Source organism: Rutilus rutilus (assembly GCF_951802725.1).
Source record: "Rutilus rutilus genome assembly, chromosome: 12".
NCBI lineage: Eukaryota > Metazoa > Chordata > Actinopteri > Cypriniformes > Leuciscidae > Rutilus > Rutilus rutilus.
Genome location: NC_140217.1, coordinates 10,458,601 through 10,474,611, shown reverse-complemented (window position 1 = coordinate 10,474,611; position 16,011 = coordinate 10,458,601). Strand labels below are relative to the sequence as shown.

At 39.3% G+C, this 16,011-nt stretch overlaps 2 protein-coding genes across 2 annotated transcripts; both read right to left on the bottom strand.

Annotated features, from left to right (window-relative positions):
- Positions 1–1,795: 1,795 nt before the first annotated feature.
- On the bottom strand, positions 1,796–4,463 carry cdk5r2a (cyclin dependent kinase 5, regulatory subunit 2a (p39)). Its single transcript, XM_084425219.1, has one exon. It carries the CDS (start codon positions 3,352–3,354, stop codon positions 2,428–2,430), a length of 927 nt encoding a protein of 308 aa, XP_084281345.1. The 5' UTR covers positions 3,355–4,463; the 3' UTR covers positions 1,796–2,427.
- On the bottom strand, positions 4,449–11,883 carry wnt6a (wingless-type MMTV integration site family, member 6a). Its single transcript, XM_084425218.1, has 4 exons — positions 11,501–11,883; positions 10,722–10,942; positions 8,521–8,846; positions 4,449–5,732 (listed from the first exon to the last, which is right to left on the bottom strand). Exons 1-4 carry the CDS (start codon positions 11,575–11,577, stop codon positions 5,271–5,273), a joined length of 1,086 nt encoding a protein of 361 aa, XP_084281344.1. The 5' UTR covers positions 11,578–11,883; the 3' UTR covers positions 4,449–5,270.
- Between the last annotated feature and the right edge of the window lie 4,128 nt (positions 11,884–16,011).

Here is a 16,011-nt window from a genome sequence, read left to right as displayed (position 1 = left end):
CTCTCCTGTTTCACTCTCAAGAACATTGATTGAAAATTGGGGCATTTATGCACATCCGTGCACATTAGTAATAAGGTGTTATACGTTTACTGACACTATATTGTATCTAATCATTTAACTCTGGGCGTCCGGTTTCATACTGTATACAGACAGATATTGTTCGAGATATAGCTTTTTTCATCCCACGCTCGATCTGGATCATCAGACCCTTTGCTAATATAGCCGTTGCCATAGAGACGGAGCGGAATGCGCCCGCAGAATTCCTATGGCCGACACGCGGCCGGTTCTGCAGCCTTCCGTCACAATGACACTTCTATCAGACTGCACCAAAATCCAGCCAATCAAATGTTCGAACTCCCGAACCACGTGCTTTATTCACAAATTCTGGGGGTTCTCTCGTTTCAAACCAGCTGCTTCTTACTCTCTCCATGACTCATGCACCCCTGAGACCAATTTCACAATGAAGACGTTTCTCTTGAGGACTACCTGTACAGGAGAAAGTGAGCAATGTCAGTGCACCATGTCCAGCCGCCACACACACACACACACACACACACACACACACACACAAACATAATAATAATTATATATAAATATATTTACACACACACACACACACACACACACACACACACACACACACACACACACTCACATACATAATAATACACACACACACACACACACACACACACACACACACACACACATTTTCTGTTTTGAGTGGACTTTCCATTGACATAATGCTTTTCTGTACAAACTGTATATCATATCCCCTTAAACCATACCCATAAACCTACCATCACAGAAAACTTTTTAGATTTTCAAAAAACATAACTTGATTTATTAAAACTGATTTATAAGCTGTTTTCCTCATGGGGACCAAAACACACACACACACACACACACATACACACACACACGCGCGCGCATATGAATGAATTTTAAACTAATTATTTTATTACTGAGGTAATCAGATCATATGACGTCTGGGTGTCTGGTGTTTTCAGGTGACAGCCAATTGTACGACCAAGTAGAATAGAATATTGATTTTTAATTTACTGTAACTTCTGAAACGTGATCTGTGAGTCGTTTGTAAGATAAACGACCAAGTTCAAGGTGCCCCATATTTAATAGATATGTAAGTAGTTTACATATATAACATATAACCAATAGGCCTATTAACGAAACTAATGCGGAAACTTAAGGCGGGTTTCAGCACCACGGCTAGCGACCCCTCTTAAATAAAAAAGGGCCCGATACATATTTATACACAGAACTTAGTCACGAACAATTGATTAAATGTAAGTGTTTGCTGTCCAGACTCAAAATAAAACGATTTAGCAGCTATATATACTGAAAAGCCTCCGGTGAATTCAGGGACTGTATGGATTTATGTTGTTACAGCACGCGCTCCTTATCCGACTGATTATCTTGCTCAAGCATATGCAGTCATTTGCCTGCACAGGAATGACGTAAACCCTACACTGTTGCTCGCTCTCGTGCATGATTGAAATTCAACTTTTACCAATGGTCGAGAAATTTTTTAAATGTTAAAAAAAGGAAATGCAAATCATTTTCAATTAAATCAAATGAATTGATTTAAGAGAATTGATTCAAAGAGAAATCATCTTTATCTACATGCGATATTACGCCAGCGCCTGTCAATGTCAGTAAAACCTTGATCATTTATGCTCACATTAAAAACGCCTCAAAAAGGACACTTCAATCACGAACCAATGCATCAACTGTCCCCTTTTCATCATCAAAACAATAAAGAAGCGGCAGAGAGTCTGGGGGTATTTGTATTCATATATTTTCAAATATACAATATAAAACATTACGTTTTATACTATGACAATTGGCACATTGACTGTAGAGAATCGTTTTGTTGTAAAACAGTACATTCAACGTTCAGATAGACAGCATCAGGCGCCACAGGAGACAGGAGGAGAGTGTCTGTTGCAGGCCAGCACCCCGGACAGCTCAGCGTCGGTGACAACATCGTTTCTGAAACTAATAGAAAAATAAGACCCCAGCGTTGACGCACAAGCTAATAATTTACATCTCTCGTTTTTAGCTCGGCACCAACAGCTCGTTATTATTATTATTTTTTTCTTCAAAAACCACAATGATGATACGAGTAGAATTCTTTAAGCATGCATTAAGTAAACTATGAAGAAACCCCAGATCGCGCTCGTGACATTCACTGGGTCGTGAAGGTTGTAGCCTATTTTACACATGTGATAACGTAAACCCCCTCTCATGGAGGTGAGGCGAAATCCCCCTGTCCGTTTCCACAAACCAGCAATAGAGTGAAACACTCTTTGCACCTTCAGCAGTCGGGCCTTACATTCATTTCACCCTTGAAGGAAGGGTGTGGAGAGGTATCAGAGAGCTTCTCTCTCCTTTTAACACAAGCCAAATTTAGCGGTCCAGATTATTATTCCATCTTCCGTTCGTATCGCTCGAGCCACCCTCGTTCTTGAGGTCTTGGAAGACCTCGGTGAAGAAATGCGGGTCGGAGTTGATCTGCAGCATTTTGGCACTCATTTTATCAATGATCCGCAGGGAGCGCTCCCAGAACACCTCCTTGTTGGTCTCCACCAGGAAGGGCTTGAGCGGGTACGAGATCTCGTTGCCCATGTAAGAGTAAGCCAGGTACAGGCAGGTGAGAAAGGTGGCCTGCAGCTCATACTCGCTGGAAATATCCTCGGTCACCGCCTCCCGGCAGAGCAGGTAGACGAACACCAAGTTGGCAGGAGTGATGAATCCCTGGTCTTGCCAACCTTGGATGAGCAGTGATCGGTCGACGTTTCGGAACCACAGGATGATCTCGTTTTGGCTCAGCTCTTTGAGTTTGTAGCACCTCCTGCACATGAACTCGCTCAGGCAGCGAAGGAGCTCTCCTGTGGAGGCTTGCACGATGACTCGTCTAGGGGAGATGATGGAGCGACTGCTCGGTTGCCGTTGGACCGAAAGGAGCTGCTTTCCGTTCTGGGATGCATTCTGGGTTTGATTGGATCGAAGGCTTTTATCCGGTACAGTAGGGACTGGCACTGCAAGTGGCCCAGATTTCGTCTTGCGCTCGGAGCCTGATTGAGATTTCTTAAGATTTTCGGTGTTTAGCTGGTCTACGGGGTTACTGATTTGAGAAACGGGTGGGTTCGGGTTCACTTTCTTGGCACTCTTCTTCTTGGCCGAGGCAGCGACTAACCGCTTCCACGTCAGAGCCGATATTAGCACCGAATGGCGCTTGAGGCTCTTCTCCGTCTTACCGCTGGCTCCATCCGTCTTCTCATCCAGAATCCCTCCTTTTCTGGATGTGGGAGAAATAGAGAGCACCGTGCCCATCTTTTCAACTGTCGACCAACACCCACCGGCCCTTCGGAATGCGCTGTCTCGCCTTTCGTCCCGTTGAGTGCCTCGGGGAGGTGCGAATTCAGAGTCACAGGTTCACGTCCATTTACGTTTCGCGTGACCACTGGGTATACAGTGGGGAAAACAGCTGTTGAGTTGATCAGGTTACGATACCTATGTAATAATCGATGCTAGCCTCAGTCACACGCGCGCGCTCCGCCACTCCTTCTGCATCCCACTGCGCGCGCAGCCTCAGACAGAGGGAGCAATGGGCAGGACTTGTGTAGCCGGGCAAAAAAAAACTAAAGGTACAGACCTGTAAACCGGGATAAGCCTCCCCCATCTGCCAATCCTAATGCGAAGTGAAACGACTGATGTCTGTTTTCACCAACCAGAGAAGCTTGAAATACATCTGCTCACATCTTATATGAGTCTGTATGTGGGTTAGACAGTCTCTTTCAGATTTCTATTTTTATACAAGGGGTACAGAGAGTATTCCTGGATTTTTGCCAGCAATAGAAAAAAAAGTGTACCTCATAATTACATGCATGTGTTCAACCTGTCAGCTAGCAAGGTACATCTCTCTGACAGACACAATCAATTCCCAAAATTACCTCACAGCTGGTAGAACGGCCAACCAAAGAGAAAGCTAAAACAAGAAAATGGGGGAAAACAGATGGTAGCAAGTTTTTCTTAATTGTGTATTTATAATTGTATTAGAGACTGTCACTTCAAACAAACAATTTCAATGATTTAGATCATTCATACTTTTTAAATAGGTATAGATACCATAACAAATAAATGGTCATTTAAACCCCTTGTGGTACAGGTGCATTACAGTAGCCTCAGACATTTGAGCAGCACTGATTCTTATGCTCCACCTTGTGGACATTCATTTGTAGACAAACATAAAACACAGTCTATAGCATTAGTGGTGTGTATTATGTTTAGAGTTGCTACCATAAAATATGGTAAACCTGCAAATGTTACCATATAAAGCTACCTGATTGTATAAGCATTTCATTTATTCTGTGATGACGTCACATTGTACGTGTGTGAGTCACCTGTATGAGAATATGAGGCGTAAATAAAGTTGGAAAAGTGTTCTTACATCTACGTCAACTGGCATCCTTATAGACGGCTCTACAAACATGCATGTCAGAGCGACTATAACAAGGAACGATATTTCATTGATCATAACCTTAAATTTAGTTTTGTTGGTGTAACCTAATATATTTAGGTTGATTCACTAATGTTAAATAACATTTTGATGGGAATAAAATTAATTAATTTAGATGTTATTTTTTGTCAGTGTCTTGCGACAAACAAATGCAGGTATTTAAAAGCATGGACAGGAAAAATAGCTGGAAATTGTAAAATTATAAACGATTCATAATTAAACCAACAAATGTTCTAAATCAGTTGGGTACTGACTGTATCTTTAGGTTTGCCAGACAGCAAATCAGTCAGGGATTCAGCACCTTGGACAGTGCTGAAATTGGTTCATTTTCAAATACCAAGAAAATGACCAAAAGCCAAGGATATCTGATGTGGCCAAAGTTTATCAGAGGATGTTTTTGTCTCAAGTCTCAAGCTCAGTCTATTCCCAGGTATTGTTCTGAAAACACTGGAGAAAATCAATTATTTCTGTATACACTTATTTCTCTTAATAAAGGACCAGCAGGTGGCAGCATGACGTGCTTGTTTTCGAAAGCAGACACACAATCCCAGACTCCCACCTGACTTTTAGATAATGCTCAGTCTTTTTTGCAATAACCAGCGGACTTGTTTTAACACGTCACTGCTTCCTTCTGCACTGAGGATGCTCCTCTGCATAGGAGAGAAAACAAATGTGCCCTAAGTAAAAGTATCGCAGATGCAATTCTGCTTTTTATCTCCTCGAGTGGACTTCACAAGCAGACGCTGACGTCCTGTCTCACGGAACATCTCTGGCACTGAACCTCACAGCACCAGTGAAACCGACACAGACAGTTTTCCTCGTGTTCCAGTGTGTAATCTGCAAATCCTTTACCACAGCACAGGCTGTCACAGCCTCCCGGGCCTGTCTCTGTGCTGTTACACACACGGCCCTGTGTGCCTTCTGTACCGGTCCTTTGATTGGCCTGACAGAAATCAGGTGACTCAGCTGAATAGATGAGGACGTTTGCATCTAGGGGAGGGTTATCCGGATCGATGGGGACAAGTGATTTCCCGTCATTCCCACCCATCACGCGAACGGCCGCATGGAAGCTCTGCATGAGATAGTCGCCGACCTGACGGAAGAGAGGCATCTTCCTCCAGCAGCTGCGAAGAGTGCAGGAACCAGAAAGGCCGTGACATTTACACTCTGTTCGCATCTGTATCTGTATGGCCTGTGCACACACATGACAAGACAGAAAAGTGATAAAGTGATTTCTTTCTTCATACGTGCATCTGTACTGCATTTCATGCAGTCTCTTAAGTTAAAGTCACCATAAAATCAAAACTGACAATTATTTGTTTTGTATGGAATATTGCAGTATTTATAATAAATGATTTATCCGTGGACATCTTTTTTATTCATGTGCCCTTGTAATCTTTAATCAAAATAACTTCCCCTCCCTCTTCTCCTCTCTTCTCTTCTCTTCTCTTCTCTTCTCTTCTCTTCTCTTCTCTTCTCTGATGACGTGTTTATTGGCGTGAGGGCGGGGCAACCTGTCACTCACATGACATCACAGCAATAGCATATCACAACCATCCAATCAACTCCCGATGGACAAAATCAAGTCCCGCCCTGAATGTTTTTCTTGTTCAAGCAGCCGATATACATCACAATAGATCAGAAAATACTATGGCAACTTCTGTTTCATGCCAGAGTATGATTAGACATGTTTAGTTAATGGTCGATTCAAGACACATTTATTTATACTCTCTCAGAAAAAAAGGTACAAAAGCTGTCACTGTGGCGGTACCTTTTCAAAAGGTACACCTTTGTACCTAAAGAGTGCATATTAGTCCCTCAAAGGTACATATTGGTACCAAACGTGTACATATTAGTACCTAAATGGTACATATTAGAACCCTTTTGAAGGGTACTGTCCCAGTGACAGCTTTTGTACCTTTTTTTCTGAGAGTGTTATAGCGCTTTATACAATACAGATTGTTTCAAAAGCAGATTCACAGTAATAAACAGAAAAAAATTTACGTTGCAAAATTCCTCAATTATTAAACAAATTCAATTTCAACTGTAAAGCAGCTCAACGAAAGACAATAGTGTCATTATTTAGCTGAATTGAGTTTAATCCTGATTTAATTTAGTTCAAGAAAAAGTGAAACATGTATTTTTATATTTGTCTAATCGAAAATCGTGGTTTCTGCTTTAAACCTGGTTCGTTCAGTTTATCTAAACGCAAATAACACTCCCCATAGAAAAATATTACAGTAAAAGAAATAAATTTTATTTTAATGTTTAAAAAGTACTTTTGCTTGACAGTGTTGATGTGCAGAACACATTACCAGCTGCAGAAATGTTTGTGGGTTTAATTATTTTGTTGTACAAAACATATGATGTTTTACACTCACCTAAAGGATTATTAGGAACACCTGTTCAATTTCTCATTAATGCAATTATCTAATCAACCAATCACATGGCAGTTGCTTCAATGCATTTAGGGGTGTGGTCCTGGTCAAGACAATCTCCTGAACTCCAAACTGAATGTCAGAATGGGAAAGAAAGGTGATTTAAGCAATTTTGAGCGTGGCATGGTTGTTGGTGCCAGACGGGCCGGTCTGAGTATTTCACAATCTGCTCAGTTACTGGGATTTTCACGCACAACCATTTCTAGGGTTTACAAAGAATGGTGTGAAAAGGGAAAAACATCCAGTATGCGGCAGTCCTGTGGGCGAAAATGCCTTGTTGATGCTAGAGGTCAGAGGAGAATGGGCCGACTGATTCAAGCTGATAGAAGAGCAACTTTGACTGAAATAACCACTCGTTACAACCGAGGTATGCAGCAAAGCATTTGTGAAGCCACAACACGCACAACCTTGAGGCGGATGGGCTACAACAGCAGAAGACCCCACCGGGTACCACTCATCTCCACTACAAATAGGAAAAAGAGGCTACAATTTGCACGAGCTCACCAAAATTGGACAGTTGAAGACTGGAAAAATGTTGCCTGGTCTGATGAGTCTCGATTTCTGTTGAGACATTCAGATGGTAGAGTCAGAATTTGGCATAAACAGAATGAGAACATGGATCCATCATGCCTTGTTACCACTGTGCAGGCTGGTGGTGGTGGTGTAATGGTGTGGGGGATGTTTTCTTGGCACACTTTAGGCCCCTTAGTGCCAATTGGGCATCGTTTAAATGCCACAGCCTACCTGAGCATTGTTTCTGAACATGTCCATCCCTTTATGACCACCATGTACCCATCCTCTGATGGCTACTTCCAGCAGGATAATGCACCATGTCACAAAGCTCGAATCATTTCAAATTGGTTTCTTGAACATGACAATGAGTTCACTGTACTAAAATGGCCCCCACAGTCACCAGATCTCAACCCAATAGAGCATTTTTGGGATGTGGTGGAACAGGAGCTTCGTGCCCTGGATGTGCATCCCACAAATCTCCATCAACTGCAAGATGCTATCCTATCAATATGGGCCAACATTTCTAAAGAATGCTTTCAGCACCTTGTTGAATCAATGCCACGTAGAATGGCAAACACAGTATTAGTATGGTGTTCCTAATAATCCTTTAGGTGAGTGTATATGATGCATATCTTAAAAAGTGACAGGTCGTCCCGTTCTTGCGCCTGTAAACATCATCAGAGAAGAGAAGAAATGTTTACTTTGATTAAAGTATATAAATAAAATAAAATAATGATGTGCAAGGATAAATCATTTACAATAAATATTGCAATATTGCATCAAAAAGAATTTTAAATTTTGAATTCATGGTGACATTAAATAACAACTTTCTCTCTTCTGACTGCTGTAGTCCACATATCTACCTGTAGTTTTTTTTTTTTTTTTTTACTCTTTTAGAAAGTAATACACCCAATAGTGTTTTTTTTTTTTTTTTTTTTCTATTAAAGCAAGGGAATACAAAAATTATATTTACTACGATCTCCTATGTACCATGCCATCCGTATTCCAAACCCAGAAATGTAAACGTACCAGTCTTCCTGCCTCATTGTTGTGCAGGTCAATAAGGGTCCTGATGTCACTCTGGCCTTTTCTCTGCCTGGTGTCCATGAACTGACGAGACTTCTCGTTGCCAAAGTCCACATCATCTCCACAGCCCCCCCATTCCCAGCGCCCATTTTGGACAGGTGAAGCCTGGATAAGTACCTCCTCTGCCTGGAAGTCATGGTGAGTTTGAGAGGAACTCTGAAGGGTCACACAGCCGCACGGTGGCAGCGCCCCCTGGCTGCAGGCTTGTGTTACTGCATGCATCACCCCAGCAGCTGTGATGGCATACAAAAATGCAGTTTCCCGGATATCTAGAGAACAGTTCATAGAACCTTAACTCAATGAGGAAAAATCTACAGTTTGTCCAAATACAAAACCTTACATCTGAAAAAGTGCATTGTGCCGTGTGGATCATGCTATGCGTTTGATTATGATCTCTATCTAAACTCTTGTTTCAGAGTAACAGCCCATCCCACTTCTAAGATCACTTCTAAGGAATTGCCACATTAACAATAACTCATTTAGAAGATTCACATTCCTCACACATCTCCGTTGTCTAGACCTGCCTCAATACACCACGAACTGCCAAAAGAGTTTTTCCTTTTTTAAGCTTTTCCCCCTCAGTGTAAAGGATTCCTCCAAGACACACTCCCTCTTGGTATCAAATTTACATGTAAACAAGTCAAACTTATAAATTGCTGAGCTTTGGCAATCGGCATGTCATGTTTGGATTAAAAAAAGAGTAATCCTCATCTCAGTCTCATTTAGACATATGCACTACAAGGTCCAAGCTACTAATAAAAGCATTAGCTCTGCTGCTTTTTTCTTCAATTATGTTATGCGTCAAGTAGGCCTAACCATTTTCATGTTCAAATTGACATACAATCATGCCCTCTATTGGCAATGTGGCTCACTACATGTGTTAATGAAGCATTCCTTTACGCTTAGAGCCATCATTGCCAGAAAATTCCTTTCAAATGTACAAACATGCCAAATAGAACTCAGCAATGACTAAGCAATCAACTAACTCTGCACAAGCATCGTTTGACATGTCAAAAAGTCCCAGCCAAAAAACAACAACAACTGTCTTTCTGGGAAAAAAGTATTTGATTACTGGGAAATTAGTGTGCTTTTTGCTCAAAACTACATTTTCAATCCAATGGGGAATCGAAATGATGTTCTGGGGAATTATGACCCATATGAATTAAACATAGGAGGGGAAAAAAAAGGAATTCCTATTAAGCAAATGACAAATAGAAGCCAATTGGAGCACTAGATCTGCAACATGTTTTGTTGAACAAGGTCATTGCTAATCAGTTAAGAGGGCTGGCTGCATCAATTTTATCTTCATTTTTGAGTTCCTAATGTATACATATATATCATGAGAAGCTTTTTTTATTTTGTTCTTCACCATTGCATGGTGAACCAACTCTAAGGAAAGACTAAATGTGATTCCTCCTTAAAAACATTTAAATAGAATGTCATGAAATAGTTACGTGTCGCCTATCAACAACCTACACATCGCAACATAAACGCTCTTGTTATTAAAGTGGTTATGTTCACAAACCATTATAATTTGAACAGGCAAGCATATGCGTGATTTGGCGTGGCAGCCAGTTCGAATAATAAATAGCCTGCCTTATCCATACCTAATGCATCAAAACAAACGTTTTCTTCTAATTCTGAATGGATAATCGGATAGTGTGCATAAAAGCGCTCCCTTAATCACTAAGCTGTCACTCATCTTAATTCATTACTAATCTTAACGCCTCTGATTGGCCATTGCATTCATAAACTCATCAGAGTCGTGTGTGATTGGTTATAGTGCGCAACGTTGAGCAGATCTAAATTTAAGGCTGCAATCAACACTTTTCATTTCATTTTCATTTTCACTTTATTACTATATTAGTTTAAATGTGCTGGTGCATTTTGGCCAAAGCCCCTGTTCATTTTTGACCCGTGGCCAGGGGAAGTCAAGTCAAGTCACATTTATTTATATAGCGCTTTTTACAATACAGATTGTTTCAAAGCAGCTTTACAGAGATAACAGGAAAATAATGCAAAAAAGAAGAAGTTTCCAGAAGAAAATAGCGTCATAGTCCAGCTTAAGTAAGTTCAGTGATGTTCAGTGTTCAGTGACAAGGCCATGGAAGGCCATAACCACACGCTCCACCTATGTTCCTCACCTTGTTGCAGGATCTTGGCCAGGTTTCTGCTCTGGCTGGTGCAGTTCCAGCGACGATTTTGGAACTGATGTTGGCATTCTCGTATGCCCAACTGGGCACCTTTTGCCACTTCTTGAATGATCTCAGGCTGAGACTGGCACAGGTCGGCATGTCTGCTTCCCAAAGTTCTAGTCTTACGGCAGATACTGTTGGGATCCATGACTAAAGGGTTGCCATCCACCCTGTGGTGCAAAAGAAATGGGAATAGCTAGAGCACATGCAAAAATATATATATATATATATCAATTTCCACACAGACACACATCCAGACAAAATACATATTTCCAATTTCTCCTGATAGTATTTGAGTGTCTTCCCCAACTAAGAAATTAAGAAAAATTCTTGAATGTTTTTCTGTTGTTGTTTTTTTTTTATACAAATTTTTTTTAAGGTGATTCTTATTCACTCAATAGCATTATTTCTCTTTCACTTGACACACTTTTCTCTCCTCCCTCCTTTCATCCTTTCTGTCATGACCCACACAAAGTTATATGCCATTAACAAACCAGTTTTTTCACATCGTTCATTGCCTCTTGTTATTTAAAAAGGCCTGTTGAACCTGAATGCAAAGTCATAGATTCTTACGTTTACAGGTGTAAATAACTTGATCAAATTGATTCTAAACGAACAAGAAAACAAGAAGCTGCTTGTTGCATTCGTCTTCACAGAACTTAATCAAGCAGCTAAATGAGACAAACAGAAAAATAACATTAGCAGGCAGGAATAAAGCCACAGCTTACCTTAGTTGCAGAGGTATGGGAGTCGTATTGAGGATAAAAATGAACAAGAGGACGTGTTTTTGCATTGAGAGCATCATCCAGGGATTTAGATCCACAAACGGGTCAAATCTACCTGAAACTGTCCCAACGACGTGTCCTTGGTTTGTCGGCGAATCTTTGAACTGGCATCATATCCAGCAATGATCGAGAAAAGCATGAAAACTTTTAAATGCACCGCTGAGACACGATTAAAACTAAGTTTAGACCCTGTGATGCGCAAAAGTAGGGGCACGAGGACAAATAACTGTTAACTCAATAAAAAAAATATTCCTCCTCTTTAGTGGGACAAAACAACTGGCATCACATAAGCAACCGACCGACTAGCGCGCGACTCACTTCTGAACAGCGCGTCTATCGTATCTTATTAACATCTATTGGCACGCGCGCATTCCACCTCCGTTGACGTAGCGTCAGAAAAATCCCTGTCAAGTCAAAAAGTTCAAGAGTTTGTAAACAAACGGCGCAGAAACCCTACATGACACTCATTGAGTTGATGTAAACTCGCACAGCCCTTATTTGTTTTGGAAACAGAAATGATTCCCATGGATTTATGTCAAGCAGAAAACTCGTCTCATTATGTTTTCGTTTTGTTTCTCGTTTTCATCAGGCCTTAAATTTAAATTAGTGTTATGATGTCCAGCTGTCGTTTTTGATATGTTTTTCATAAAGTGTTCTCTCGCCTGTGTTGACCTTGGCAGTCTTCTTGGCCCTACAGCTATATCAGTATGTGTTATCAGCCAGAATTTGTCTGTTAGAACATTTTCAGGCCAAACAGAATGGATTTTAAATGTCCATGCCAATAATCTTCCCATCAAATTTCAAAATTCGTTGCTTTATCGTCTTCTTGTTTGAAATATCAAAATTCTTAGAAAAGTTCTAATCTTTCTCTCAGGGCAATATTGGGATGGACTGAGAAGTCTTTTATGGCCATTGATATTGTCTTGCATCTTTTTTCTGCTAGATGAAAATGACAGCATAGTGAGTTCATAAATTGGCAGACTGTGATACATCACACAAACACACACACGCGCACACCCACATGCACACACACACATACACACACACACACATGGGTTTTCATGTTTATGGAGACTTTCCATTTTTATACTGCACAGACTGTACTGTATATTCCATTCCCTACCGCTTAACCTACTCATAAAAATGTTCTGCTAAATATTGATCAAATATTATACAATATGTCAAAATACAAAGTTTTTTGCACATTTTCAGTAGCAATAACCAACTTTATTGTACATTTCTTGTTTATGATGCATTTACATAAAATGTAACATACCTTTATTCCATTTAATTATAACAATTCTATACTATTTGGACAGCTCGCTCTTCCTTAATATAAGGAAGGAAACCCATAATAAAAGGCTCTATGTCAGGATGGCTTTTCCTGCATATAACACTGGGTGCGTTGAAGAGACAGAAGCCTCTGCGATCATGTGATCTGGGCTTTCCGAGGGAGGCAGTGGCATAGCGACATTATTTAGTAAACTCTGCCATACATTCCTTGCGTTTATCCCAGAGACAGTAAACAGCCTCAGTGTTCAGATGAAAACTGTGATCTGTGAATGAACAATGCCTGGCTCAGGGCCCCATACACTACGATGGCTTACTGTGAATACCACAACTGTGGGCCTGGACAATCTGAAAGGCCTTTGACCTTCAAATCAACCCATATGGCTTTATTCATTGTACTTTTTTTTGGATAAACAAGTGGGTATTTGGGGGAAACTGAATAAAAGATTCATAAAGTATCTTTGCAGTTATATAGTTTTTCAGTTGGTCCACTAAACCTCAAGGTGGAATCTATAGATCTCACATTTATTTCAACATTTCACCATTTTATCATTTTACAACATTTTTAAAATGGAATATATTTTTATTAGCTGAATTTCAGCACGTGTCTGTGTTCATATTACGGTTAACAACTATGTTGCAAAACATGAGCACATCTCCTAGGAGTAATTCCTGGGGCCATTTGAAGGCACTCAATTTAACGAATTACTGCCACTCAGTGGAAGAAAAAAATATTACATATACTTCAAAAAAAATGTTTTATAGTTCTATTGTACTTGTCCATTTTTTAATTAATAGTGTCTGATGATGTTAGTTTCACCTAAACAGCTACAGTAGATCAAATGTATCCCTTGAGTTTGCAGGATTTGTAAGAGCTTTACTAGTTTATCATATTTAAGGCAAAGCAGGTAAGTACGCACACAGAATCAGATCAAATGTAATATTTCCAAAAGTGTAAAGGCACTTTGGGAAACAAGTATTATACTCCCAAAGTAACCCTAGTGAAATTTTTTTTTATACTTTATTGTATTTGAAATATATTCCCTTTTTCAATAGTACATTGCAATATATAACAAAAATTATACTATCTTTAAATATATATCGTGCTTTTACCTATTTTCACAATACAACTTTTAACACACTTTAAAATAATTGTACTTTAATATATTTTCTAAAAATATATTTTCTAAAAATATACTTGAAGTGAAAATTAAATTTCATTTTTAAAAGTGTATTTATTTGCACTTTATTAAAAATATATTTTATATTATATTATATTTTTGGTATATTTTAATTGTGTGCTGGAAATGATCATTGTAACAATGCATTGAAAGTATTCTTTCAAAACACATTATAGTATACAATAGTATTTTGTACAAAGTATAGCTAAGTATAATTTGTCTATTAATGTGCATTTGTTATTGAAGACAAAGTGTGCAATTTGTAGTGTACACTTATGGTCGGTGCCGATAGCCTTGTGCCTCGTATATATATATATATATATATATATATATACATTTAGGGTATATTGCTTGTATGTTTCAAAGACACTTGTAATGAATTTGAAATGTACTCAAATGTAACTGTCACACAAATAAAGTTTACTTTAATATCACTAATCAAGCATGTGATTACTCCCTACAGAGGCATATACTTAAAGTATAAGTATACTTTAAGTTATTCCAATTTAGTACACAAAAGTACAGTAAAAACACTAAAAGTTATGCTTTACTACAATTTAATTACAACTAAAATAGAACAAAATTAGTAGTTTCAAAATAGCACTCTTCAAGTTAACTAATCATTAACTTGAAGCATACTAAATTAGACTGGCTGCAAGTATACTTAGCATTTTTTTTTTTTCACCAGGGAATGATAACCCCTGGGAGAACACATCATGCTCTGCTTCATCTACAGAAAGTAAAACCAATTGTCTGTTTCAACAACCACATACAGAGAGAAAAAGTTTTTTTCTGCAACAAGCGTGGGACAGAAAGACATCACATGCAGCACAGCTCTAGAGAGTCCAATGTGTTCTTCAGTTGTAGCTGCAGGCATGCAGTATAAAGAACAGATGTAATGCTTGAGGGTAGGCGAGAATGACAGAGGAAGAAAGATCTGAGTTGTGTTTTTGTGTATATTGCCATGTCTGTGCACATTTTAAGTCTGAGAGTACAGTTATTTGCCTATATGTATCTGATTTTTGGTTACAATTGGTGTGTGTGCAAGGCATAACATGATTATGATTGTGTGTTTGTGTGTGTGTCTGTGTGTGTGTGTGTGTGTCCAAAGAAGATACCTTGTATTAGGAATTAATGTGATTGATAGCTGCTCCTTACAAATACAAAATACAAAATACAAAATGCAATATGTATACACCCACCCACCCACACACACACACACACACACAAAATGCTTTGTGCATTTTTACATGTTCAAAAAATAATAATAATTCTGTATGATTTATAAGCTTGTTTCCCCATGGGAACCTCAATTTAGGTTCCCTGAAACCATGTACACACACACACACATGTTTATGTGATTTGTGAGGACATTCCATAGGCGTAATGGTTTTTATACTGTACAAACTGTATATTCTATCCCCTTACACTGCCCCTATCCCTAAACCTACCCATCACAGGAAACATTCTGCATTTTTACATTTTTAAAAAAACACTGCTTAGTATGTTTTTAAAGCCATTTGAAAAATGAGGACCCCCAAAATGTCCTCATAAATCACGTATTTTCCCAAGTGTCCTCATTTGCAGGTGTGTTATCATAAAAATGTCCTCAGTTGTCATGAAAACAAGTACACACACACACACACACACTCATGTCTGGTTTACTATCTTTGTGGGGACTCTTCATAGACTTAATGGTTTTTATACTGTACAAACTGTATATTCTATCTCCTTCAGGGACGGATTGACAATCTGTGCGTTCTGGAAAAGTCCAGAACGGCCGTCCAACCAAGGGCCGTCGGCAGAAAAAAAAAAAAGTCTAATAAAGCAATATTAACAGCCAACAGCAGGGGCACTAATATGATCACTTATGCTACGTGTAAAAAACAACAACTGAGGAAGAAGAGTCGGCCTATTTCCACTGACATAACGTTAGTTTTATAAGGCTGCACTTTTAAATTTGCTTACATTATATTTGAATAG